Source organism: Saccopteryx leptura, chromosome 1, assembly GCF_036850995.1.
Source record: "Saccopteryx leptura isolate mSacLep1 chromosome 1, mSacLep1_pri_phased_curated, whole genome shotgun sequence".
In the NCBI taxonomy this organism is placed as follows: Eukaryota; Metazoa; Chordata; class Mammalia; order Chiroptera; family Emballonuridae; genus Saccopteryx; species Saccopteryx leptura.
The window spans coordinates 50,987,596-51,014,842 of record NC_089503.1 but is presented as its reverse complement, the minus strand read 5'-3'; the positions used below and the strand labels follow the sequence as shown (position 1 = coordinate 51,014,842).

At 40.7% G+C, this 27,247-nt stretch overlaps 1 protein-coding gene across 3 annotated transcripts in view; it reads right to left on the bottom strand.

Annotated features, from left to right (window-relative positions):
- DENND5A (DENN domain containing 5A) overlaps positions 1-27,247 on the bottom strand; it is a 97,247-nt gene that overhangs the window by 6,350 nt on the left and 63,650 nt on the right. For all 3 annotated transcript variants that reach the window (XM_066366016.1, XM_066366031.1, XM_066366024.1), the window contains 8 exons: positions 21,613-21,763; positions 20,488-20,581; positions 17,236-17,367; positions 13,798-13,950; positions 8,407-8,491; positions 6,474-6,558; positions 5,417-5,545; positions 1,043-1,164 (listed from right to left, as the gene is read on the bottom strand). In XM_066366016.1, coding sequence (XP_066222113.1) covers positions 1,043-1,164; positions 5,417-5,545; positions 6,474-6,558; positions 8,407-8,491; positions 13,798-13,950; positions 17,236-17,367; positions 20,488-20,581; positions 21,613-21,763 — 951 coding nt within the window. The remainder of the gene's footprint in view (positions 1-1,042; positions 1,165-5,416; positions 5,546-6,473; positions 6,559-8,406; positions 8,492-13,797; positions 13,951-17,235; positions 17,368-20,487; positions 20,582-21,612; positions 21,764-27,247) is intronic.

Here is a 27,247-nt window from a genome sequence, read left to right as displayed (position 1 = left end):
GGCTCAGACTATTAGCCAACTCTCTCCCCACCCCATCTCACTCCTCTAAGGGATACCGCCCAATCATCAAGGATCCAAGCCCATATGCAGGCTCACAGCTAAGTCTACCTGTTCCTTAAATAATATGGCCAACTTGACATTGTACTGAATTGCTTTTCAGAGCACTGTTCAATTCATTATCTCATGAACTCTAATAACAATCTCCAGAGAGGCCATGCAGATATTACAATGCCTCTTCTGAGGCACTGAGAGGAAATTAATTTACCTCAGGTCTCCTAAATTCTAGTTCAGTGCTGCTTCTACTAAAGCCTATAGCCCCCATCTCTGAGAAGGAGGAAAGACATCATGTAAAGAGTCTGAGCCACTGAGGCTGCTGAGTCACTGGACAAACAATTAGCCATGGGGGAAATTCAGAGACTGACCAACACTCTGGCACCAAAGAAAGAAGGGGTCCCAGGGGCCTTCCTTAGACCATATTGAACCCTCTTCCTCACTCTGAAAAATAGGGAGACTGAGGCCCCCAGCAGGGCTAGATCTGCTCACTGAAACGTAATGACTGAGTTAGGGCCTGGACCCAAACCTCCCATGGCTATCTAGATTTCTTTCTGCTACTTCAGGAAGAGTTGTTTCTCCCTGTGGGAAGTTCTGAAACTTTCTGTGATGCTGAATGACCCTCTCAGCCCAAAACAAAAGGAAAATTTCTCTACAGGTATGCAGAAAAGGCAGTGAACTCCACTGTCCCACTCAATCCATTCCACCTTCACTTCTTTAGGCTCCCAGAGCAGCATCTAGGACCACAGCAACAATAGTGACAAAACGATGGCCAAAAGGATTGAGCTCCCCAGTTCAGAATAAGAATGACAAGATTCAGAGAAAATACAGCCTCCAAAGAGGGCAAATGCACCTCTCTCTCACAGAAGCAAAAAGCAAATAGAAAGTACAAGTGATCATCTTTTTCTTAAAAAGGGGCCTGTGAGTTAGCCTCAGGCAGGCTATGAAGACTGGAACTGGGAAAGCTGGTGGGGAGCACAGGACTACTCACGGATAGTTGTGAAGACATTGGTGAAGCAAAAGTAATCGACGGCATTGAAAGAGAGGAGGTGATAGAGGAACTGCTCCTTCTCGTCGTCACAGCGCAGGAAGGCATAGCGCTTGTACAACTTTCTGTCAGAGAGGAGGCAATAAATCAGTCTCTCAGCCAAAAGGAGAGGAAAGAGGCTAGAATTACTCAGTTGTAAAAGGAGATAGCTAAGGGAAGAGTAAGATGTCAAACCTTAAGTTCTTCAGAGCAACCTAAAAAAGGAACAAAGCCAGCTACTTTGTCTAACTGAGGGCTAGAGGGAAGTGGCTTAAGCTACAGCAGGAACAACAAAATCCAAACTGAAATGAAATTCCCTCAGGGAAGACACAGGCCCTCTCAGGCCTCTGGCCAGGGCATCACCCCAGTGTGTGGTGTGGGAGGAACAATGGCGGGAGGTGTGTGACCATCACTCTTTGCCAGGCCAAGTCTCAGACTGCAGCAGACCTGAGACCCACAAGTCAGAACACTGCTCGGAATGTGACTAAGCTCAGGGACGCCGCAGAGACGATGCAGGCAAAGGAGGGAGTGATCCGGGTCACAGGCAAGGAAGAGCAACGCAGATCACAGCCGTCTGCTTTGCCAGCATTCTCCCCTCTCCTCTCTTCACCCCCACTGCTTACTCATCAAAGGCCCATAATTCATGGAAGCAGCACTTCTTAACACCTATATATCCACATGTCTGGCACAACATTTAAAACTTAGTATCTTGACTACTTAGCTGTTGAGAATTTTTAGCTATAGTTCATCTCTTAGCGATGACTAAGAAGTCTTCCTGAGAAGACTCCTTGCTTTCATATCCAGAAAGTGGACCAAAACACTCTTAAAAGGCTCCTTAGGGAGCTCTTGTACCTGGTTTTCAGCCAACTACTCTCTCCACGTTCAGTACTAGTTGAGGTCAAGAGCAAAGACAACCCTTTACCTGACAGTGCAGGCCCTCTGCAACCGCTCAGCAATGACACCTTCTCCAAGTAGAGGAGACACAGAGAGCTCAATGCACAGTCCTTCAGCACAGAGGAATACAAAAGAAACCAAAAAAAGTAACTATCCTGGTTGCCAAGACTGCAATCACCACAGCCAGACAGGCCTGGGATTCAGTAGACCCTGAATCCCCCTGTGATTCAGTAGGCCCCCTGTGAGGGTCGACCTAGTCAGGTGTATACGGTGCTTTCAACAGATAATTCACTGACCAAGGCCTAATACTCTGTGTGTAGGTGCTGCAGAGGGAAGCACCTACCTTCCAATACAGTTTCAGTGAGTCAGTCAGGTCACAGCCACAGTATAAGACTGCCCATAACAAGCTGCCAAATGAAAGGCTCTCTGGAAATTTGAAGAGCCACAAGCTTCAATGGTCCTAGAAGAAGAGGGGCCTGATGGACGCACAAATTTAAACAGATATGTAGAAGGACGGGCTATGGAAACCAGCCTGACTGGAGTTGTGGGCTCAGGGAAGTGATCAGCTCGCAATGAGGCTGAACAGCTAGGCTGCAGTCAAATGAAGGCAGGCCCTAAATATGCAAGCCAAAGAGTTTGCAATCTGCCCTACAAATAATAGGTTTCTGCAACTGACCTAAAGTAAAGGAAAAGTGATGAATAACTTCAAAAAATTTAAATTTTGTGTAGCTGAGGGGTTAAAGAAGAATGCGAGAAAACCAAGGTAGAGACAGTAGGTAAGGAGACAGGTGGAGGCAGAGGCTAAGGACAGAAATATGTACGTGGGAGGTAAAACAAAGAAGTCAAAACCACTCCAAATTCGGAACCTAGGTAGGCAGGCGTGGGGATGTTCAGACAGAGTAAGAGTGACATTAACTGAAAATTTAAGAGAAAGGTTATGTTGAAGACTCTGTGAAGCTTTGCTTTTGTTCTGAGTTAAAGGTAAAATATCTGATTGGAAATAAATGTAGAACTAGAGCTCAAAAGAAATGACAGAGCTAGAGCTTCAGATGTGGCAGTCACCTGTTTGGAGGTGACAGAGTCATGACAATGGTGACATCACTAAGTGAGAAGCTAGCGAGCAGCTGAGGGAGCCAAAAGAATGTGTGTGCACACAGAGAATGAAGAACTGTGGAAAGAGGGGAAAAGGAGAACAGCATGGTATAGGGACATGGCAGCCATGCAAAGTGAGTTTCAAAGCAGAGGAGGCACTACATAGGATTAGTCACTACAGAGAGGTTAAGAAAGAAGAGTTGGCACTCACTATAAAGGAGCTAAGTTCTTCCCTTAGAATATATAGCCACCTAACCCTATCTCTACCTTACCCCATCTCCAAGCTGCAAACAGTCTTGGAGGCTAGCTGAAAATCTTAGAGACTCAGAAGTATTCTATCAAGATAGACTCTCCAACGATGTCCACCTCCTCCTGCATGTATAGCTATGAACACATTTTATGTGCACAAACACTTACTAGATGCTAAACAACATGCTCAGTATTGGGAAAGGCACCTACTTCATGCCATCAATAATAAAAGCAAATTTTAATAAAAAGTAAGCAAATTGATCATGGTAATACAGCCCTTACTGGTAAAACAAATACTGTTAAAATTCTATGGGTGCCTAGAAGAGGAACAGAACAAGTCTCTGGGAAGTCTAGACAAGCTTTGGCAAAGAAAACTTCTGACTAGGCTCTATAAGGGCTGAAGACATCCTGAAAAGAGTAAGGGGTATGATGTGACTGGAGCTTTAAACAAACTGAAGAGAAAGATGAGAGAGAACAAGGAGGGAGGAGCTGGCAGTTTTGGTGAAGGGCCTCCCTTTCTCTCCCTATGCGCCATCCAAAATGCAATCTGTGGCAGCAAAACTCTCCTCATTTCCTGATCACTTAGAGTAGTACAGAGGTCAGAATCAGGTGAGAAGTTATATATACTGAGTAAATTCTGAGTTTGTCTCCTCTGATGGGGCTACAGTTTAAAGAAACCAAGATTAGCCTCCTCACTAAGGTCTGTCCCTGTTCACTGTGGCCCACCCCTTTAAGCTCATACACTATAGGCCTACCCACTGCCCTGGACTTCAGAAGTTCTCGAGCTTGACCCCCTCTCAGATGCCTCACTGTCCTCCTGCTGACTTGCAGCCTCTTCTGACAGATGAAGCCCACACTGGCCAGGAGGAAGCATTCTTGCCTTCAGGCCCTGGTGCCCACACGGCTATAGCAACAGATTTTTTCACCACACAATTGTTCTCTAGAATCTGGTGCAAATATTTCTCTTCCAAATGCCAGGCTTATTATATGTTCTCTTTTGGTTGTCCTCTCAGTTTTCAAATTTTATTCCTAAATCTTTTTGTCCCTGACATTTAAGCTCTTTAAGAATTGTTATTTCTAACTCTCAAGGTAAGCTCTCTAACCTATCAAGGTTTTAAATCTCGTTTCTTGCTGTGGTTTATACATACAACAAACAGTCTAAAAAATTACATTTCTACTTTGAATAAAAATAGATTCTGAAGGTTTAATCAACTGGCTCACACATAATGTCCCCAAAGTCCACTCCTCTACTTTATCATGCATGGAGAAGTCACATAATAAAGGATACCATGAAAAGATGCCTAAGGAATTGCTAAACAAAAATGCCCAACAGGCTTATCAATGGAGAAAGAGCCAAACACACCATATACAGGAAAAGACAGAGAGGTGGTATAGTCTGAGGCAGAGAAGGGACACAACCCTCCCTCCCACCTGCTCCTCTAATAGTTTGTATACAGGAAGAATGTAAAGGCTATAACATCAAAAGAAGAAAACAGTAGGTTTAGTGGTTCCTGGGAACATGAGGGCCTTAAAATCTCTCCCTTCCCTCCTTCTGGGTGAAAAGTATGGAGGGAGAAGGCCTAAAAGAATCATCAGAAAGCCCTAGGGAGACTCAGGCAAGGTCCAGAGAGAAAGAGTAAGGACATGGTTACGTGGGCTTGCCCTGGCTCAGGAGAGAGTCAAAGAGATAAGGGAATATCTTAGATGTTTCCTTGTAATTCTCCAATCCTTTCCTCCCCAGGACAAGAAAGAGACTGAGAAAATGCCCATGCCCAAGAAGTATACAAGTCACCTGAGTGCAGCAAGGCAAGGAGGAACCCCCAAACTCTGAGGTAGCCAATGAGGACACCATCCTTCTCACTACCTCTTTAAGAAAGCCATTTTGGGGCATGCAGATTAAACAGGTAGAGAACAAATATAGAAGAATTATTCTTCTGCAGATAAAAAGGGAGAAGTGGAAATGCTTCAAAACCTTCACCTGCAATTTGAGTTTAGCTGAATACAGGAGCAATGACATACTGACTACTCCCCCTTGCCACATATGGATTTCCAACCCCCCACCATTCCTGAGAGCCTATTCTACTCCAGGTGGAGTGGCCTTACTTGGTGAGCTCATGGTCTGAGAGAAGTTGCTTCAGGTGTCTGGAGAGAAGCTTTTTCTCCATGGACAGTCGCACCCATGCTCTGGCCTTTCCCACATCAGTCTTGATTTCCCCGATGTTCTGAATGTGCCTAAAGGGGGAATGGGAAAAGGGAAGTGGAGGGTGGGTGGGAGACTAATTCACTACCATTACCCCCCTCCCCCGAAAAGCCAAAGAAGGCTGAATGAGGCAGAATTAGCTCATCCTGGGAGAGTAGGAGTACATCTCTCTTGTTTTCTAAATCCTGAGCTTCCATGTAGCTCTGCCAGACAGGTTCACCTGGCAAATAATGAGGGCAGGGGATTTATAGTACAGCTCTCAAAAAAAGTCAGTTAACCCCAGAGCCCTTAAGCTTTGATATAATTCTCCAAACATGTCAGGAAGCCCAGCTGCTTACACAGCTCTACAAATGCATCATAAAGCACAAAACCAATAAGAAAGGTCTCCTGACCCTGGCCTGGCTGGTTGGCTCAGTGGTAGAGCATCAACCCGGCGTGTGGATATCCCAGGTTTGATCCTCAGTCAGGGCACACAGGAGAAGAGCCCATCTGCTTCTCCACCCCTCCTCTTCCTTGCTTCTCTCTCTCTCTCTCTCTCTCTCTCTCCATCTCTCTCTCCTCTTCCCCTCCTGCAGCCATGGCTTGATTAGAACAAGTTGGCCCCAGGCGCTGAGGATGGTTCCAAGGCCTCCACCTCAGGTGCTAAAAAATGGCTCCGGTTGCAACAGAGCAAGGGCCCCAAATGGGCAGAGCATAGCCCCTTGTGGGCTTGCCGGGTAAATCCCAGTTGGGGCACATGCAGGAGTCAGTCTCTGCCTCCCCCCTCCACTCACTAAAAAAAATAAAAATTTAAATTAAAAAAATTTTAATTAAAAAAGAAGAGAGAAGGGTCTCCTGGCTAACTGAAACACCATAGAAGCCCAGGTCACCGTCACCAAGACCCTGCTATTTAAAGTAGACACCTAAGCAGCAAACAAAAACAGAATTTTAGTAGCTTATAATGTATGAGGCCACACTGACCTCATATCTTGAATGAGGGAGATTCTCAGGGGAGACATGACTGAGCTGGAATCAGATTTCCTCCGTTCTGAATCAACAAGTATTCCTAGAACAAAAAAAAATGGGTCAGGTCCAAAAAAGGTCACTATTCAAATAGCTGACTGACTACCCTTCTTATCTCAAATCACAAATTTCTACAGGAAACAACAGCTTTGATAACACTTTGATAAATTATTTCATGACTATTTATTAAGTACCCACTAGGTTTAAGATTTAATACTTTTGTGTATATTACCTCATTTAATTCTCTAACAATGCATAAGATAGCCAAAGAAGGTACCACAGAAGAGGGAACTGAAATTCAGAGAGGTTAGCTGCTTTGTCCCAGTCACCAAGCAGCAAATTCAGATGCCCTGGCTCCTAATTGGACATGTGCTCATCATAATTCATGGAAGCAGCACTTCTTAACACCTATATATCCACATGTCTGGCACAATATTTAAAACTTAGTATCTTGACTACTTAACTGTTGAGAATTTTTAGCTATAGTTCATCTCTTAGCAATGACTAAGAAGTCTTCCTGAGAAGACTCTTTGCTTTCATATCCAGAAAGTGGACCAAAACATTCTTAAAAGGCTCCTTAGGGAGCTCTTGTACCTGGTTTTCAGCCAACTACTCTCTCCATGTTCAGTACTAGTTGAGGTCAAGAGCAAACACAACAGCCTGACCACGTGGTGGCGCAGTGGATACAGCGTCGGACTGGGATGTGGAAGGACACAGGTTCGAGACCCCAAGGTTGCCAGCTTGAGCACGGGCTCATCCGGCTTGAGCAAAAAGCTCACTAGCATGGACCCAAGGTCACTGGCTCGAGCAAGGGGTTACTCAGTCTGCTGAAGGCCTGCGGTCATGGCACATATGAGAAAGCAATCAATGAACAACTAAGATGAACAACTAAGGTGTCACATAGGAGAAAGCAATCAATGAACAACTAAGGTGTCACATAGGAGAAAGCAATCAATGACAACTAAGGTGTCGCAACAAAAAACTGATGATTGATGCTTCTCATCTCTCTCTGTTCCTGTCTGTCCCTATCTATCCCTCTATCTGACTCTCTCTCTGTCCCTGTAAAAAAATAAAAAATAAATAAGAGCAAAGACAACAGTGAGTTCATGCCTATCTGTTCGCCCCCATTTAAACTAATCTTTGCCATTAGGGTAAGAACATCCAAGAAAGATAAACTCCTAGGCAGAGAGAGGAGGATGAAAGATGGTGTGAAGGGAAGATGCTGTCAAGAAGCAAAGTAAGGAGGGAACTGTCCTGGAAGGGACACTGGAATGGTATAAAGAATACTAGACCAGGAGACACAAGACTTGGCCCCTCATCTGGCCTCTTCCATTATTTCACTGTGTAATCCTGAGTAAATTCAGCTCCTCTCTGGATCCCAGTTTCCTCCTCTTGTAAAATAAGGGGGCTGGACTAGATAATCTCTAAGGTCCAGAACAACTACGATACATGTATTAAATAAGAAATAAAAAGGAAGTGTAAGGGATCATTTACACCAGGCTTAAGTTCGGACATTGACAAACAGGCTCCATTACTGATAGGATAGATTATCTCAATGCCCATCTCAGAGAAATAAAACAAGAATTCAAAAACAGCTTTGCTCCAAACACAAGACATCAGTACTACCCAAATTCATTTAAAACTTAAACGCATTCTGAGACTGACCTCTTGCTGATACAAGTCTATTTCACTTTTCAAAAAGGGTGTACAATGAAAGCAAACTCCATGGCTATGTCAAGCTCTGTGTTTCAAAGGGCCCAGTGGCTTAATATGCAAAAAGAAAACATTACAGAGCAAAGGCTTCACTGACCTGGATCACTCCAGCTGATCATACAGTGGGGTATGGGAAATGGGTGGAGGGAGTTCTCTCCAATGGTGCAGACCATCTTACCTGGGGTATTGAGGCTTCCTGACGTGAGTTTTCTCTGCCGGTTTTCCTGATAATGTAACAGGTGGGACCACAAGGCTGATTTCCCCTGGAACCAACACAAGGGAAAAAGACCTATTAGTTTAGATCCCAGAGTCCAAGGCATCTAGTAAACAGAGTCAGAGATAATTTAAACATATAGATTTTGAATTTTGTTTAAAAGTATCTGTACAGCAGGTCTTCAAATAACACATCTTCATTGTTGTTTCATTGTAACATTGATGAGATGCCATAGAAACTTAACTCTTGTTTATATCAGCTGGCCTATGGTAAAACTGGTTTTCTTATACATCATTCACTTTAAGTCATAGAATCTATCAACAATGTTAAGTAAAGACTTAATCTACTATTTCTTATCTCAGTATATACCTGGATACAATGTATACACATATAACCCCCCTACTAAAACACTGGAGAAATATAAAGAACAGAAAAGAGAAACAGTACCCCACTGGGAACAGGAAGGACATGGTCAAAAAGAGATGTGAATGGAACAGTGCATAAGAAAGAAAAAAGCAAATAACCTCTAAATGGTTTGTTGGTTGAAGGTCAGCTTGGGTAGAGAAGGATGACTTTTGCACAGAGGAGTTGATATGCAGCCTACAAGATTCCATGATAGCTCCTGAATTTCCTAAAACAAAAGCATGCTTGCCCTTAGTGCAGGCTAGGGAGAGGAAGTCAGCACTATGATGAGGATTTACCATTGAAGGTAGTGAATAAGTCTACAGGAGATAGGCTGTTACCTAACTACAAGGCTGAGATATAACTGCATAACAGAACCTTGGCATTTGCAGTTTAAATTGGTATTTGAGTCATGTAGTAATCTGTTATTTTGCCAAGGCACAAATCTGAAGAACATTTACAAGCCTGATGTAAGGAAGCAATTTGCCTAGGTAGTGAGTGAGCCCAGCAGGCCACCCAGCAATTGCTTTGTCTCTTTCTAGTCATCCTTCAATATACAATGACTCTTGTTATGTGATAAAAACTTTAGTTCAGATTCATGGTTAATATTTCTGTATAGCTGATATAATACAAATATAGTACAATGCTTCTTTCAGTAGGATATATTATTTATAATAATTTTATAAGTGATTTTAGTTCTGTCTTTTATAAAAGTAATAATAATGATAGAAGCTACCATGTCTTGCTTGAGGTTTGCTACGAACTATGTTAAATATTTAAAATATAATACTTTATTTAATGCTCCACAAAATCCTATAAGGTGGATACCCCTATCCTCATTTTCTTTAGAAAAGAGCAAATTAAGGATCAGAAAGATTGTTAAAGATCACACAGCTAGTAAGCAAAATGTTGGGATTCTAACTTAAGTCTAATGTTAGAATCATTGCTCTTAATAATGATGCTATACAGACTGCTTCTGAAAGAGATCATTTAACTTTGGAAGTTATACTTCCTGAAGAAAATTTTATGCTCTGGGATGAATGTGAGACTTCAAAAATTTTCCCTTGAGAATATCAAGGACCTATTTTGTTTCTATCTACCAAATTGATCTATTTGGGGATGGTGGAGAGGGGGGATAAAGCATATGAATGAAAGAAAACCCTCCTTTGTGGGTCAGCAAATTGTTAAAATACACTTGCTGTGTGTTTAAATTTCCTACATGATTTAACCAGCTCAAAAAACCCCAACAACTTCAATAGTAATTTTTTATAAAACACACAAGCTAAAACCAGAGAAGGCCATTTTTTATTCATTGAAATGCCAAGTATTTGAAAAAACAGATGTTCAATAAAATCAATGAGACTGCCTGACCAGGCGGTGGCGCAGTGGATAGAGCCTCGGACTGGGATGCTGAGGACCCAGGTTTGAGATCCCAAGGTCACCTGTTTGAGCGTGGGCTCATCTGGTTCAAGCAAAAGCTCACCAGCTTGGACCCAAGGTCTCTGGCTCAAGCAAGGGGTTACTCGGTCTGCTGAAGGTCCACGGTCAAGGCACATATGAGAAAGCAATCAATGAACAACTAAGGTGTCGCAACGAAAAACTGATGATTGATGCTTCTCATCTCTCTCCGTTCCTGTCTGTCTGTCCCTATCTATCCCTCTCTCTGACTCTCTATCTGTAAAAAAAAAAATCAATGAAACTTACAGCTCCTATATACTGTTACTGCTATATTAATATATGTAGAAGATATGATGCAAAAGCTTAAAACAGGCTCCTTGAGATAGTAATTCAAATTCCAGAAATCCATTCATCCATTCATTTATCAAAACCATTAGAGTAGGCTACTAAAAGGGCAGGGACTTTGACTTATCTGCCACTATTTTCCCAGCATCTAGGCAGGCTTGGAAAGCAGCCTCCCTTAATAAAACTGTGTGGATGTGATACAAACTAAATATAGCTGGTCACCAGAGAGCAACAGCAGGCCACTGTGCCAGAAGGATACCTGGGCACAGTGATTATACTAGTCAAGGAGGGAGGGCAAGGGTGAGAGTGAAAAGGCAGCAGCTGAGCTGCAGCTTAGTAATAAGGTACTGGGGCCTTTCTAGTGTAGGAGTCATGTTTTTTGCAAAGGGACTGATAGGGACTGCAAGGTTCAATACAGTCTGAGTACCCATTCAGGTATGGGGTCACACAATACACAGATAGTACCAGGTTCTCCGAGAATGTCAATGCATAAAAGGTGAGAAACAACCACTTTTAAGTTGCCAGTCCCCAAATGGCAGCAATTACAAAACTGCTATGAAAAATCAAACCTTGTCTCTTATTGTCAGATAAATATGCTACAGTAGGATGCCCATCTCCTTGGAATATGTCATTGAAAGGCCAAAGAGAGTGGTGATGACAACAGGAATTCTTATGAGGATTTGCTGCAGGCAGCCTTCAATGCAGGCAGTCATAGCTAATAACAAAATTTAGGACGCTAGCAGAAAAAAATGCTATTTGGGTTTTCTCTTACTTTCTAAGTAGACAAAATGGATAGTTAATCAGTACGGTGCCCCCAGATGAGGGAAATAAGCTAGTTCTCTGAGAGTGAATTTGGTCACAGTCTGTGCATGACCACAGTCTGTATGACGGAGACCAGGAATCAGACAAGAGTTAAAGTTCACAAATCACTCGAAGTCATCCAGTGGAGTAAGTAAAAAAATGTCACACAAGCCAGCAAAATGGAGATCTAAGGAACATGCTGTAGGAACCCAACATAGACAGTCAGGGTCAGTCCTCAGGGAACATGTGTGTCTGAGGACCCAAATGCCCTGCCAACAAGCACAGGCCTCCCTCACTTTCCTTTGGTGACACTTGGAGTGCTCCAAAACAGGACACAGAAAACAGAGCCACAACAAAAAAGCCCCCACTACCTTGTACTGGTTTCTCACAGAACAAGTAGCCTGTCTATCCAAATTGAGAGAAGGATCAAATGAACTCAAAAAATTCCCCATGCTGTGAGAACTCTTGTAGAATGTGGATGCCAAGCCTCAGAGGACTGGTTTAGAACATGTGATGATATGGTTATTTTTTTAAATGCCTCAAGATTTTTATGGCAAATATTAAAAAGTTTTGAGGGTATATGTTTTACCAAAAGGCTGAAAAAGCTTACTTAACCATAGTGCCAAGTTTGCTAAACGTTAAGGAAAATGGTAAAATGATTATGCGTATTCTACTTATTTGTTACAAAGAAAACAAATCCTTCCTGTAGGACCCAGCATAATAATAGTCAACATATGTTACATCCCCACCCATGCCAAGTACTTATTTTTATTATGTCTAATTATCGTAACAACCCTGAAAGGTAGGTTTTATTAACTATATTACGGATAAGGAAAATAAGAGTCAAAAATCACAAATCACTTGAAGTCATCCAGTGGAGCTAAGATTCAAATCCAAGTCTTTCTGACTCCAAAGCTCATAGTGTTGCTATTCAAATGACAGGACTCGCAAAATTTTAGGAATGTGATACACAATCTTTAAAATATAAAAACATCTGTAATCCCAGTGTTGTTTATAATACTGAAAAATCAGAAATAACCTAAATGACCAATAATAAGGGATTGATTCAAGTATGGCAATCTATACAATAATACAGTAATTAAAACTGCAATTTGAGAAGAATAACCACAAACAGAGAACATCTCAGATACCAAGTTCTGAGCTTAGTGCTTTACATGAATTATCAAATCCTTATGAGAATCCTATGGAGATGGGTACTTTTAAAATTCCATCATACGTATGAGAAAACAGAAGCTTAGGAAAGCTAGGTATCTCACTTGGTTTCATAAAATTATTAAGTGGGAATCAAATCCAGGTCTGTCTGATTTGTAGTCTGAGCTCTCAAACACTTACTATAATATTACCTAAAAATTAGGTAAGGGCATGAAAAAAATATTATGAGGTGAAAAAAAGCAAGTTACAAAACATTATGTACAGTATAAACTCATTGGGCTTTTTAAAAAACAGCTTTATTGAGATATAATTCACATTACCATAAAATTCACACTTATAATATGTTTCTATACAAAAAAAAAGAAATTTGGTTTTTAATATATTCACAGAGTTGTACAACCATCACAACTATCTAACTTTAGAACATTTGCATCATCCCAAAAAGAAACTCCATCCCCATTTAGCCCTGGCCAGAGAGGTTTGTAGGCTGGAGTGCCGTTTGGGAGCTCAAAGGTTGCTGGTTCGATTCTCTAGTCAGGGCACATACAGGAGCAGCTCAATGTTCCTGTTCCACTCAGTTGTGCATTCCTTGGTTGCTTCTTGTGTGTGCCCTGACCAGGAATCGAACCCACAACCTTGTCATTTTGGGATGATGCTCTTAACCAATTGAGCTACCTGGCCAGGGCCAAAAGGTGTCCATCTTAAGTATCAAAGTAGAATAGTTAGAAATAAGGACATTCATTCTCTGAGTATTCAACAGTAAAAATCAAACTTATGCAACTTCTTGCAGACTTCTCTCAAATCTTTAGATGGTTAAGCTATCTGCATGTAAAAGAAATGTTAATGGCAGACCTTTATTCACTGGGAATATACAATTAGCAAAGGACTCTTAGAGCATGTTTGGTACTTCTGAGCTCCAAGATCCCTCTTTCTCTATGTCCCATCTATAGAGCCAGCTGCCAAACAGGATCTACCAGTATAGCCTTCAGCTCTATTTGCAGGACAGAAGACAACACTTTTAAAATGTCTGACAAACATACAGATTTATGAAGCTTATTTTTAAACAAAAGAGTTTGGATCCTATTTGTTTGTTTGTTTGTTTGTTTGTTTAGTTATTTCAAGTCTTACTCCACCGTTCTGTGTACCATTCTCCAAAGCCAGCTGCAAGAAGAGCATGAGAAAGCTAGTAAGTGAAAACAAAGTTTGCACAGCAGAGACAGGCTAAACATTCATTACCTGTTTTACTTGTAGCCCATGACTCCAGATCCTTTCCAAGAGGTCACAAAGGCTGGCAATCAAGGTGTTCTCTTCCACCCCTGTGATGTTGACCTCCCCATGCCCTAGCTCCACAGCCTCTCGGCCCATCTTCTCCACCAGCATTCTCTTGGTCTACAAGGAATCAGTAAGATTAGATAACCACAGTGAACAGAAGAATCACATGCAACTGGAGAGGGTTGTGGCCATCTGCACAGCACACCTGCTGGGATGGGAGGGACAAGATGAGTAAAGCCCAGATACCTAGAGGGTATTTATTCTCCACCATATAGGTCAAATTATGATGAAATGAATTCTTTACAAGTTTAATTAAGAAGATAATAACATAGCAATCACTGTATGACCCTGAACCAGTGCTTCATCACTCTAGATGGAGTTTTTGCATTCATGAGATAAAAAGAATTAAATAAAACCTTTTAGTCATGCTCATTTCTGACATTCTGATTCTCACTGTTTAACTGACCTTATAAACAAACTTTCAAGCATTTAATCCCTAGAAATAAATCTGAAGGGATTTATTTTTTATTCACCTGTCAAGGGAATAAAAAATTGAGGAGAAATAATTTACTTATAGGTAAAAAAAATTTCTTAAGTGCTTATTGTAAAATAAAAACCAAACACACACACACACTGTATTGATCATCTCAGCTTTAATTACTATTTGCCAGATACTATAGTATACATTGCATTATCTCATTTAAGCCTCCAAATAACTCTGTAAATATTATTATTGTCCCCAATTGATAAGGAAATTGAGGTCCCAATTTACTGATAAGTAACTTGCAAAAATCACACAACAAAGTAGTAGTACATCTGGCCTTTGAACTTAAATATCCTTGAATATTGATTCCAAGTTCTTAAGTAAAATTGAGCCATGTTATAAATTTATGACATATAAAAATTTAAAGAACGGGGGGAAATCACCACTAAGCCTACCTTTCAGAAGCAATAACTCTAAACACTCTGGCATATTTTTTTCCAGTGTTACAATTTTTTATTTTTTGTGAAATATATGTATATGTGTGTAGGTATATATACACACAGATAGAGTTATACTATTATAATCATTATTCAAGTTAAAAAATTAAATACTGTCCATGTGCACCTTTAAAACACCCTACATGTCTTTCCTATCACCTTCCCACCCTAAAAGTGATCAGCATCCTGACTTACACAAAACTACAGAAAAGCAAGAAAATAGTTATTAACTGTATTTGCATTCCTAAACAACACAGTTCAGTTTCGCCACAGTTTTCTTTTGTGATTTTCTTTTTCACTCAACTTTATGTTTGTACAATTCATCTACATTGATGGGTATGGTTGCTGTCCATTCTCATCACAGTGCAGCATTCCATCATATGAATATACTACAATTAACATACTAATTCTCCTACTGATTGGTATTTGGGCTACTTCCAGTTTAGGACTGTTATAAAGAATGCTGCTATAAACTTTCTACACATATCTCCTGGGTCATGCTACAAAGGTTGCTCTAGGGAATATACTAGGAGAAGACTATCAATAAATGTATTTTGTTTTCCAAAGTGGTCATACCAATTTACATATCCAATAAATAGCATAAGAGTTCCGGCTGCTCCACATGCTAGCCAACACTTGGCAGTGTTAGAATGATTATTATATATTTCTTCAATTCTAACATGTACTTTTTTGCATATTAAAATGTCTGAAATTGGGATGTACTTCACAGTCATTAACTGTTGACCAGGCACTGCACACAAGGACACTGTCACTGACTGGGTATGCATCTCAAAACTTGAGAATGTCAGTAGCTTGGGAAACAAATCTCAGAGACAACCAAAAAGATCCTCTTTCAAGAAAGGAAGCATCACCAATGTTCTTGATAGCAGAGAAGACAACATTGTATAGAAAATCACAACTATCAATGGCTCAGAGTAAAACATCAAAAACTTTTTATTTTAAACACCTGAATTCAAAATATAAGTATGAAATGTCAATCTAACATGTAACAGTTTAATAATTTCTTCTGCAAGAGAAAGTATATTTGATTTCATGTTATAAATGATTACCACTATCTGAAAAATGTAGGAAATTTTTTTTTATTGGTGAATAAACAAGATATATAGTAGAGACCAAGTTAGTTGAAGTGTCCTAAAAAGTATAACATACTAACTTGGTTGAAAGGTTACATTTTTATTAGGAAAAAATTACAATCCTAACTAAAACATTAAAAATTAAGAATGATTGTCTTTTGATCCAGCAATTCTAATCCTGTGCATATATATGCAAAAAAAATCTGAAAGCAGAATCTCAAAGAGATACCTATATCCCATGCTCACTACAGCACTATTCACAATAGCCTAAATATGGAAAGAACCCAATTGTCCAACAGGTAATTGGATAAGTAAGATGTGGTATATATGATACATATAATGGGATATTAGCCCTAAAAAAAGAAGGAAATCCTGACATTTACAGCAACATGGATGAACCTGGAGGACGTTATGCTAAATGAAATAAGCCAGTCACAAAAGGAAAAATACTACATGACTCTACTTATATGAGATATCTAAAATAGTCACTCTCACAGAGGCAGAGAATAGAATGGTGGTTGCCAGTGCGTGGGGGAGGAGGAAATAGGGACTTGCTGTTGTAGAGATGTGAAGCTTCAGTATGCAAGATGAGTAAGTTCTAGAGATCTGTTAGACAACACAGTACCTATAATTAGCAATACAATATTGTATAAGACAGAGTAGATCTCATGTTGTATTCTTATCACAAAAAACAACAAAATCCATAAAAGAACGTAAGAAAATTTTGGGAAGTGACTGAAATGTTTATTACCTTGATTGTGGTAATAGTATTATGAACATATGCATATATTCAAACTCATCAAAATGTATGCTATACTAAATGTGTGTGACTTTTTATATATTAATTTTCAATAAAGCATTTTTTAAAAAAATAATTGTCTTTATAGGACTGAGATAAACACCCACAACAAGCTTAAACTGAATGACACACTTTGGTCTGGCACACAGTAGGCGTTCATAAATTCTTGTGTCTAGACATATGAAATCACTGTTATCAAATTAAAACAGAGGCTACAACATTTTCATATGTGTAAGAATAATCTGCTACAATGATTTCAATTTTAGATGTCTAAAATTAAAAACTACATCTGTTTAAAGAATACAGTACATATTAAGTTTATATCAAGAAAGTGTGCTTGTTCTTGATTAATGGTTTATTTTATGTAAAACAAATATCCCTAATTCCAATTTAACAGAATCTTAAAATTAGTACTATCCCATTATATTAACAATATTTTTAAAACCAAGCAAGTCCAGCTGAGGCAGGCCTTGGTCTCACCTTGCCAGCCCAGGGAAGTAGCACACCCACGGAGGTGTCCCAGCTCACCTTGTTGCGGCACTCCTTCAGCAGGCCCTCTACAAACTTCCAGTTGGTTTGGGCGATCACTGATGGGGACAGGTTGGACAGTTTGGGCTGGCGGATGGTGCTGCCCATATTCCTGGCTTCCTGGATGTACTTCTACAGCAAATGGAAAAATCAAACACTGTGTCCACGCACACAATCTGTAGGTGACCAGTACTGATGGGTGCCTGAAGAGGGCACTATCACCCAGCATTTTCTTACTGCCTCTTTCCTACGCTCAGATTAAGTTGAGGCAGAAAACTTAAAATGCAACTTCCTATAAAAGTAAAAAACTGAGAAAACATGATGTATTCTGTCTTCTCCAATGTAAAGCACTCCATAAATACTGTAATTACCTTTGCTTTAATGAGGTAAAACAAAACATGCACTATGTATATATAGCTCAGTATACAAATCCACCCTAATCTCAGAGTACTTTTTTTTTTTTAATGAGAGAGTGAAAGACAAGAAGGGAGAGAGATGAGAAGCATTAAGTCATAGTTGCATCGTTTTAGTTGTTCATTGATTGTTCCTTATACATGCCTTGACCAGGGGGCTCCAGCTGAGCCAATGACCCCTTGCTCAAGTCAACGACCTTGGGCTCAAGCCAGTGACCACAGGACGCTGTACTCAAGCTGGCAAAACTGCCCTCGTGCCAGCAAACTCAGGGTTTTGAACCTGGGACCTCAGCATCCCATGTCAACGCTCTATGCACCGCGCCACCACCAGTTAGGCTCTCAGAGTACTATTGAAAAAGTCATTTTACCCCCTAAGCTGGGAGGAATTTAACTCCTCTGTCCACATTAAAGATAACTACCTTTGGGCCCTGGCCAGTTGGTTCAGTGGTAGAGCGTCAGCCTGGCGTGCGGAGGTCCCGGGTTCGATTCCCAGCCAGGGCACACAGGAGAGGCACCCATCTGCTTCTCCACCCCTCCCCCTCTCCTTCCTCTCTGTCTCTCTCTTCCCCTCCCAGAGTCGAGGCTCCATTGGAGCGAAGATGGCCCGGGCGCTGGGGATGGCTCCTTGGCCTCTGCCCCAGGCGCTAGAGTGGCTCTGGTCGCGACAGAGCGACACCCTGGATGGGCAGAGCATCACCCCCTGGTGGGTGTGCCAGGTGGATCCCAGTCGGGCGCATGCGGGAGTCTGTCTGGCTGCCTCCCCGTTTCCAGCTTCAGAAAAAAAAAAAATACAAAAAAAAAAGATAACTACCTTTGTTATCATAAAGTACAATCTTGCTCAAAACAACTGTACAGGCACAGTTTTACAGTTGTGAGTATGCAAATCACAGTTTATTCTCGTATTATTATTCATTAATTATTGTATTATTTTCCATATGAACTACAAACCTACTTGTGCTCCACCTAGTATGTTCTGATTACTACAACGTGCCAGTGATTCTCCATAAGCTGTTTAATATAGAATGCATATAAATACGGTAAACTGGACACTGTTATCCTCTGAGTAATCAGGTTCAAAACTATTTTTACCCCAGACTTCTTTCCTGCCCCATATTTATTCCAGGTTTACACTTCTGTCTGGCCCCTCAATCTCCCCTATTACCAACCTCAAGGGTAGAATTCAATTACTATCATCTGGACTATTGCTACCTGCCTCCTAACTAATAGCTACATAGCTATTTCTATTGATAGTACCTGCTGAAAGAAGTCATATGGAGGTGAGGTGGATGAGCCAGCACAGATTTTAAAAATAACACCAACACCCAACATCCTTACAGTAGCTTCACAAGAACTCTAAGCAACAGCATTCTATAAATCAGCAGTTAAAAATTTATAACCATACCTTGCAACTTTAATTTACTCCTTTAAAATATAGCAAAGGCAAAACATGTTAATTTCCCATTCACTGAGGTGCAGACACATACAAAAACAATACGCTTTATTGGGCTTTATATGTATATAGTGCAATTTGCAGGGTATTTCCTCAAAGAGGAGTTCCTGAAATGGGTTTCTTGAGGTTAAACTCCCATTTGCACAACTTCTCTGCAGCTGAGTAAGGCAGGGTCTCCAACTTGAGGTTTATTGCAAAGCTTTATTGGGAACAAATTATAGTAGAGCTGAGAAACTCAGCTTATAAGCAATGAGCACTCAGGAGGTCAATTTAAGAATCCTCAATCCCCCCAAAAAAACAAAAACAGAAACAATCCTCTACACCCAGGCACCTAATGAAAACATTTCTCTCCTTTGCTCCTCTAAGAAAAAAAAAAAGTCAAGATTATCTGATTTAAATTAAGATACACAAAAATTAGGGGAGAAGTACCCCCTTCCCAGGTTCAGATACTGACAGCATTAACCCAAGTTTGGCTTTCTTCCTTCTAACTCCTTCTAACAGAATTACTTCTTTACTACCATACCCCACGTAAAAAAAGCCTGACAAATTTTAAAAGGATTTCTCCCCAAGTTTCAGATTCTCACCTCTGAGCTTCCTGTCCCACTCCCCAGGGAGTATGATGCATGGAGGGAGTATGGAAAGGAGAGAGAAAGGCTCTCTTCTAAGCACTGACATCATTCCTGAGAGAGGGTGCAAGGAGGGCTTGGCTCACAGAGAGGACCTACATCGTTAGTGAATAGCTGTCATGTGCAAAACATTGTACATCCTGGATTTGTCATAACTGAGGCTCAGTATCAGGAATCGGGAACTAATGTTTCTTCATTTTTTTTATATAAGGGTGTACACTTGGGCATGCATTAGGCCCTTAAGATTTTTTTAAAAATATATATAAGATTTTATTTATTCATTTTTAGAGAAGGGAGAGACACAGAGAGAAGAGGGAGAAGAGCAGGAAGCATCAACTCCCACACGTGCCTTGACCAGGCAAACTCAGGGCTTCAAACTGGCGACCTCAGTGCTCCACAAGTCAGTGCTTTATCCACTGCGCCACGACAGGTCAGGCCGGGAACTAACCCTTCTTTACAGGGAGAGAGGTCTGAATGTCAAATGGAGGTGACCCAACAGCCTGCGCAGATAGATAATCTCCACTCCGACTCTATCCCTGTAAGTAACTACCCTATAATAAATCCTGTTATAATCTGTGGGTTGCCTGCTTTGTTGTTTGGTCTCAAATTATGTTCTTGGTTCAGTGGTCACTGTACCTCTGTTCAGTGAGACAAAGTCATTGCTAGGACACTTGAATCAGACCAGAGGCCAAGGAAACAGGAAAGAGAAGGAGAGTGCAGCATGATAATAAGCCTATTCCTTGTCATTCTTAAGGGGTCTTACCTCTCTCTGGTCATTGTCTAAACGCAGGTGTTCTGTGTGCTGCTTCTGCCGATCTTTCCGCCTCCACTGGGCAGGGGCATTCCTCTTTGTCCACCTGAAAGAATCAAAGTAGGCAATTAATAACACCCCATAAAGATATTTAGCTCAGCTGACAGGAGAAAACTTGAATGTCTAGGAACCAGTGCTAGGCATGAAAAACTACCAGAGTCACCAGAGACAGCTCAAAGACCTTGAGGGAGAGTATCTTAAAGATCAGTGACTGGGCAGCCCTGGCCAGTTAGTTCAGTCAGTTAACAGCATTGTCCCAAAACGACAAGGTTGCAGGTTCAATTCCCGGTCAGGGCACACATGGAAAGCAAACAAGGAATGCATGATTGAGTGGAACAACAAATGGATGCTTCCCTTCCCCCTACCGTCTCTCTAAAAATCAATAAAAATTAAACCCTGGCTGGATAGCTCAGGTGGAGCATCATCCCTGAGCATGGGGTTGCTGGTTCAAATCCCTAGTCAGGGCACATACAGGAGCAGCTCAGTGATGTTCCTGTCACTCTCTCTCAAAACAAAAACAAAAACAACAACAAAAAAAAACAACAAAAAAAACCAAAAACCCACATCAGTGACTGGGCAAGAAAGATAACTCCCCAGAGAACACAAACTTATCTCTTCAAACGTCTACAAAAAGTTCATATACAGATCCAAAACTACACTCAATTCTGTCTGGAATTGATCGCACTCATCCTCAAAAGGAACTAAAGAACACCAGTCCTGCTAAGTTCTCTACTTTCAGTTCAGACTCCAATTATTTCAATCACCACTCCTTGAAAAAAAAATGCTAGCTAGATGTTGAATGAGATTCAGTCATGAGATAATTTCAACCCATCTGCAGCCTGGCATTTTGCAGGTCCTGAGAATGTGGAGCTATCCCAATCCGAAAAGGGAAGACAGGAGCTGATACTCTGTCATTTATTTTCTTGTTCAAAAAAGTGAACAGCCTGGATAGTCTGGGTCTTCTCCATATTTGCTTTACAAAAGTCAGAGTTTTCCTACCAGCTCAGACCCAGATACTGGATGATTAGGGAGCTGTGATTAGGGAGCTGGATCAGGGACTCCCTGGGACTGACTCACTTGTTGCTGGCTGGTCCAATGGAAAGCACATCAGACTGCAGCTTTGGGAAAAAGCCAGGCTCATACTTCCCTTGGCCAATCTTCATGTCAAGTAAATGCGGGTGAACTGCAGTATGGTCAATTTTTGCCAGACGTAGCTCAATTGCTTTCTCTGGATCAGGAGAAAAAACAAATATTTTAAAAAATATACCATATTCTGGGCCATATAAGAAGTCTCAATAAATTTAAAATAATCTGGATCACACAAAGAATGTCCTCTAACTACAATAATCAATAACATTTTTTTTATTGATTGATTTTAGAGAAATAGGGAGAGGAGGCAGGAGAGAGAGGGAGGGCTGAGAGAGAAGGAGAGGGCAAGAGGGAAGGAGAGGGGGAGAAGGACAGAGGGAGAGAAGGAGAAAGGGAGAGGGACAGGAGGAGAGGGGGAGAGGGAGAGAGAAAAGCATTTATTTGTTGTTCATTCTTTGGTTGCTTTCTATTTGTGCCCTGACCAGGGATCGAATCCACAACCTTTTCGTTTTAGGACAACACTCTAACCAACTGAGCTAACCAGCCAAGGCCAATAATAACATCTTAAAACTAAATAACAGACTTTTAAATAATCCATGTATTGAAAAAGAAATCAAAAGGAAAATAAGGACTGAATAAAAATAAAAACAAATTATAAGACTGTATGGTATGCCATTAATACTACTTGAAAGGAAATTTATGGCACTAAGTGCCTATCTTAGAAAAGAAGAAAGGTCTCAAATTACGAACTTGGCTTCCACCTTAAGGAACTAGAAAAAGACAAGCAAATTAAAGTATAAGAAAAGAAATAATAAAGGCCAGAGTGAAATCAATTAAGTAAACAAAATTAATAAATCCAAAAACTGGTTCTTTCAGAATATCAGTAGCCTGACCAGGCAGTGGAGCAGCAGATAGAGCGTCGGACTGGGATGAGGAAGACCTAGGTTTGAGACTCCGAGGTCATCAGCTTGAGCGCGGGCTCATCTGGTTTGAGCAAAGCTCACCAGCTTGGACCCAAGGTCGCCGGCTCGAGCAAGGGGTTAAGGCACATATGAGAAAGCAATCAATGAACAACTAAGGTGTCGCAACGAAAAAGTAATGATTGATGCTTCTCATCTCTCTCCATTCCTGTCTGTCTGTCCCTATCTATCCCTCTGACTCTCTCTCTCTGTAAAAAAAAAGAAAGAAAATCAGTAAAACTAATATACTTCTAGTCAGACTAATTAGGATAAAAAGGAAAAGACACAAACCACCAATAGCAGGAATGAGAAAAATGTTATTGTTACAGGTGAAAAGGACAAATTCCTAGAAAGATGCAAACTGCCAAAGCTCGAGAATAGCTAAATCTGAAAAGCTCTATTTTTTAAATTGAATCTGTAGTTTTAAATCTTCTCATACACAAAAACAAACAAATAAAAATCTCCAGGCCCAGAGAGCTTTACTGATGAATTCTGCCAAACGTCCAGAAAGAAAGAGTATCACTTATATAAGATCTTTCAGAAAACTGAGAAGAGAATACTTCCCAACTCATTCTTTCAGGCCAGTATTATCATGATACCAAATCAGACAAGATATTAAAAAATATGATGAACCAATATCCCTAATGAATACAGATACAAAAATTCTAAACAATTTTAATAAATCAAGTTTAATAATATACAAAAAAGACAATATATCATGATCAAACAGAGTTTATCTCAAGAACCCAATGTTGGTTGACATATTTAAAAATCAGAGTGGCCCTGCCTGACCAGGAGGTGGCGCAGTGGATAGAGCATCAAACTGGGACACAGGTTCAAAACCCCGACATCACCAGCTTAAGTGCAGGATCATAGACATAACCCCATGGTCGCTGGCTTGAGCCCAAAGGTTGCTGGCTCAAAGCCCAAAGTTGCTGGCTTAAGCAAGTGGTCACTCGCTCTGCTATAGCCCCCCCGGATCAAGGCACATTGAAAAAGCAGTCAACAAACAACTAAGAAGCCACAATGAAGAACTGATGCTTCTCATCTCTTTCCCTTCCTGTCTGTTTATCCCTATCTGTCCCTCTCTCTCTGTCACACACACACATACACACACACACACACAAATCAATGTGGCCCTGGATGGGTGGCTCAGTGGATAAAGCATTGTCCCAGCATGCCAAGGTTGCGGGTACCAACCCCACTGATTGTATGAGAAGCAATCAATAAATACATAACTAAACAGAACAACTAAGTGGGCCAACAGTTGATGCTTCTCTCTCTCCCTCCCTTCCTCTCTTTTCAAATAATGAAATTTAAAAAAGTAATTCACCATATTAACAAATTAAAATTAAAAAACACGCTAATACCCCAACAGATGTAGAAAAAGTATTTGATGAAATTATACAACATCCACTTCTGATTAAAATTCTCAGTAAACTAATAACAGAAGCAAATATTCTCGATTGATAAAAAGTATCCGTGAAAAACCTACAACTAACATTATACTTAATGTTGAATGCTTTCCCCCCAAAATCAGGAATAAAACCAGGATGTTTACTCTTGCCACTTGCATTTGACATTATAGTAAAGGTTCTAGCCAGTGCAGAAGGGAAGAAATAAAGGTATCCAGATTGGAAAGAAAAATGTAAAACTATTGATATTATTATCACAGGCAATATGATTATCTATGTAGACAATTTAATAGAATGTACAAAAAGGATGACACCGATCAATAGACAAAACTCTATTATATTTCCATACATTAGCAATGAGTAATCAAAAGTTAAAACTTTAGGCCCTGGGCAGTTGGCTCAGTGGTAGAGCATCGACTTGGCATGTGGAAGTCCTGGGTTCAACTACTGGTCAAGGCACACAGGAGAGGCGACCATCTACTTTTCCATCTCTCCCCTTTCTCCCTTCTGCAGCCATGGCTCAATCGATTCGATCAAGGTGGCCCTGGGTGCTGAGGATGACTCCATGGCCTCTGCCTCAGGCACTAAAAAATAGCTCCGTTGCTCGGCAATGGAGCAAACTCCCAGAAGGGCACAGCATTGCCCCTTAGGGGGCTTTCCATGTGGATCCTGGTTGGGGCGCATGCAAGAGTCTGTCTCTGCCTCCCTGCTTCTCACTTAATAAAAAAAAATTTTTTATGAATTTTTATTAATGCTAATGGAGTAACATTAATAAATCAGGGTACATATATTTAAAGAAAACATGTCCAGGTTATCTTGTCATTCAATTATGTTGCACAACCATCGCCCAGAGTCAGATTGTCCTCCGTCACCCCCTATCTAGTTTTCTTTGTGCCGCTCCCCCTCCCCCTCCCCTCTCCCTCATTCCCTCCCGTGTCCTCCCTCCCCCCACCCCTGGTAACCACCACACTCTTGTCCATGTCTCTTAGTCTCGTTTTTATGTCCCACCAATGTATGGAATCATGTAGTTCTTGGTTTTTTCTGATTTACTTATTTCACTCCGTATAATCTTATCAAGATCCCACCATTTTATTGTAAATGATCCGATGTCATCATTTCTTATGGCTGAGTAGTATTCCATAGTGTATATGTACCACATCTTCTTTATCCAATCTTCTATTGAAGGACTTTGTGGTTGTTTCCATGTCTTGGCCACTGTGAACAATGCTGCAATGAACATAGGGCTACATGTGTCTTTCCGTATCAATGTTTCTGAGTTTTGGGGGTATATATCCAGTAGAGGGATTGCTGGGTCATAAGGTAGTTTTATTTTCAGTTTTTTGAGGAACCACCATACTTTCTTCCACAATGGTTGTACTACTTTACAGTCCCACCAACAGTGAATAAGAGTTCCTTTTTTTCCACAGCCTCTCTAACACTTGCTATTACCTGTCTTGTTGATAATAGCTAATCGAACAGGTGAGAGGTGGTATCTCATTGTAGTTTGGATTTGCATTTCTCTAATAACTAATGAAGATGAGCATCTTTTCATATATCTGTTGGCCATTTGTATTTCTTCCTGGGAGAAGTGTCTGTTCATGTCCTCTTCCCATTTTTTTATTGAATTGTTTGTTTGTTGTTGAGTTTTATGAGTTCTTTGTAAATTTTGGATATTAGGCCCTTATCTGAGCTGTTGTTTGAAAATAACATTTCCCATTTAGTTGGCTGTCTGTTTATTTTGTTGTCAGTTTCTCTTGCTGAGCAAAAACTTTTTATTCTGATGTAGTCCCATTCATTTATCTTTGCCTTCACTTCTCTTGCCTTTGGAGTCAAATTCATAAAATGTTCTTTAAAACCCAGGTCCATGAGTTTAGTACCTATGTCTTCTTCTATGTACTTGATTATTTCAGGTCTTATATTTAGGTCTTTGATTCACTTTGAATTTTAGTACAAGGGGACAAGCTGTAGTCGAGTTTCATTCTTTTGCATGTGGCTTTCCAGTTTTCCAGGCACCATTTGTTGAAGAGACTTTCTTTTCTCCATTGTGTGTTGTTGGTCCCTTTATCAAAAATTATTTGACCATATATATGTGGTTTTATTTCTGGGCTTTCTATTCTGTTCCATTGGTCTGAATGTCTTTTTCTGCCAATACCATGCTGTTTTGATTGTTGTGGCCCTATTATAGTTTGAAATCAGGTATTGTAATGCCCCCAGCTTCATTCTTTTTCCTTAGGATTGCTTTGGCTATTCGGGGTTTTTTATAGTTCCATATAAATCTGATGATTTTTTGTTCCATTTCTTTAAAAAATGTCATAGGAATTTTGATGGGAATTGCATTAAATTTATAAATTGCTTTGGGTAATATGGCCATTTTGATTATATTTATTCTTCCTATCCAAGAACAAGGAAAATTTTTCCATCTCATTGTGTCTTTTTCGATTTCTCTTAACAATGGTTTGTAGTTTTCATTACATAGGTCCTTTACATTCTTTGTAATGTTTATTCCTAGGTATTTTATTTTTTGTTGCGCAATCGTGAAGGGGATTATTTTTTTGAGTTCGTTTTCTAATACTTCATTGTTGGCATATAGAAAGGCTATGGACTTTTATATGTTAATTTTGTATCCTGCGACCTTACTGTATTGGTTTATTGTTTCTAGTAATCTTTTTGTGGAGTCCTTCGGGTTTTCGATGTATAGGATCATATCATCTGCAAAAAGTGATACCTTGGCCCAGGCAGGTTGGCTCAGTGGTAGAGCGTCGGTCTGGTGTGCAGAAGTCCAGGGTTCGATTCCCGGCCAGGGCACACAGGAGAAGCGCCCATTTGCTTCTCCACCCCTCCCCCTCTCCTTCCTCTCTGTCTCTCTCTTCCCCTCCCAAAGCCGAGGCTCCATTGGAGCAAAGATGGCCTGGGCGCTGGGGATGGCTCCTTGGCCTCTGCCCCAGGTGCTAGAGTGGCTCTGGTCACAACAGAGCGACACCCCGGAGGGGCAGAGCATCGCCCCCTGGTGGGCAGAGCGTCGCCCCTGGTGGGCGTGCCGGGTGAATCCCGGTCAGGCGCATGCGGGAGTCTGTCTGACTGTCTCTCCCCGTTTCCAGCTTCAGAAAAATACAATAAAAAAAGTGATACCTTTACTTCTTCTTTTCCGATATCGATGCCTTTTATTTCTTTCTCTTGTCTGATTGCTCTGGCCAGAACTTCTAGCACATTAAATAAGAGTGGAGAGAGTGGACAACCCTGTCTTGTGCC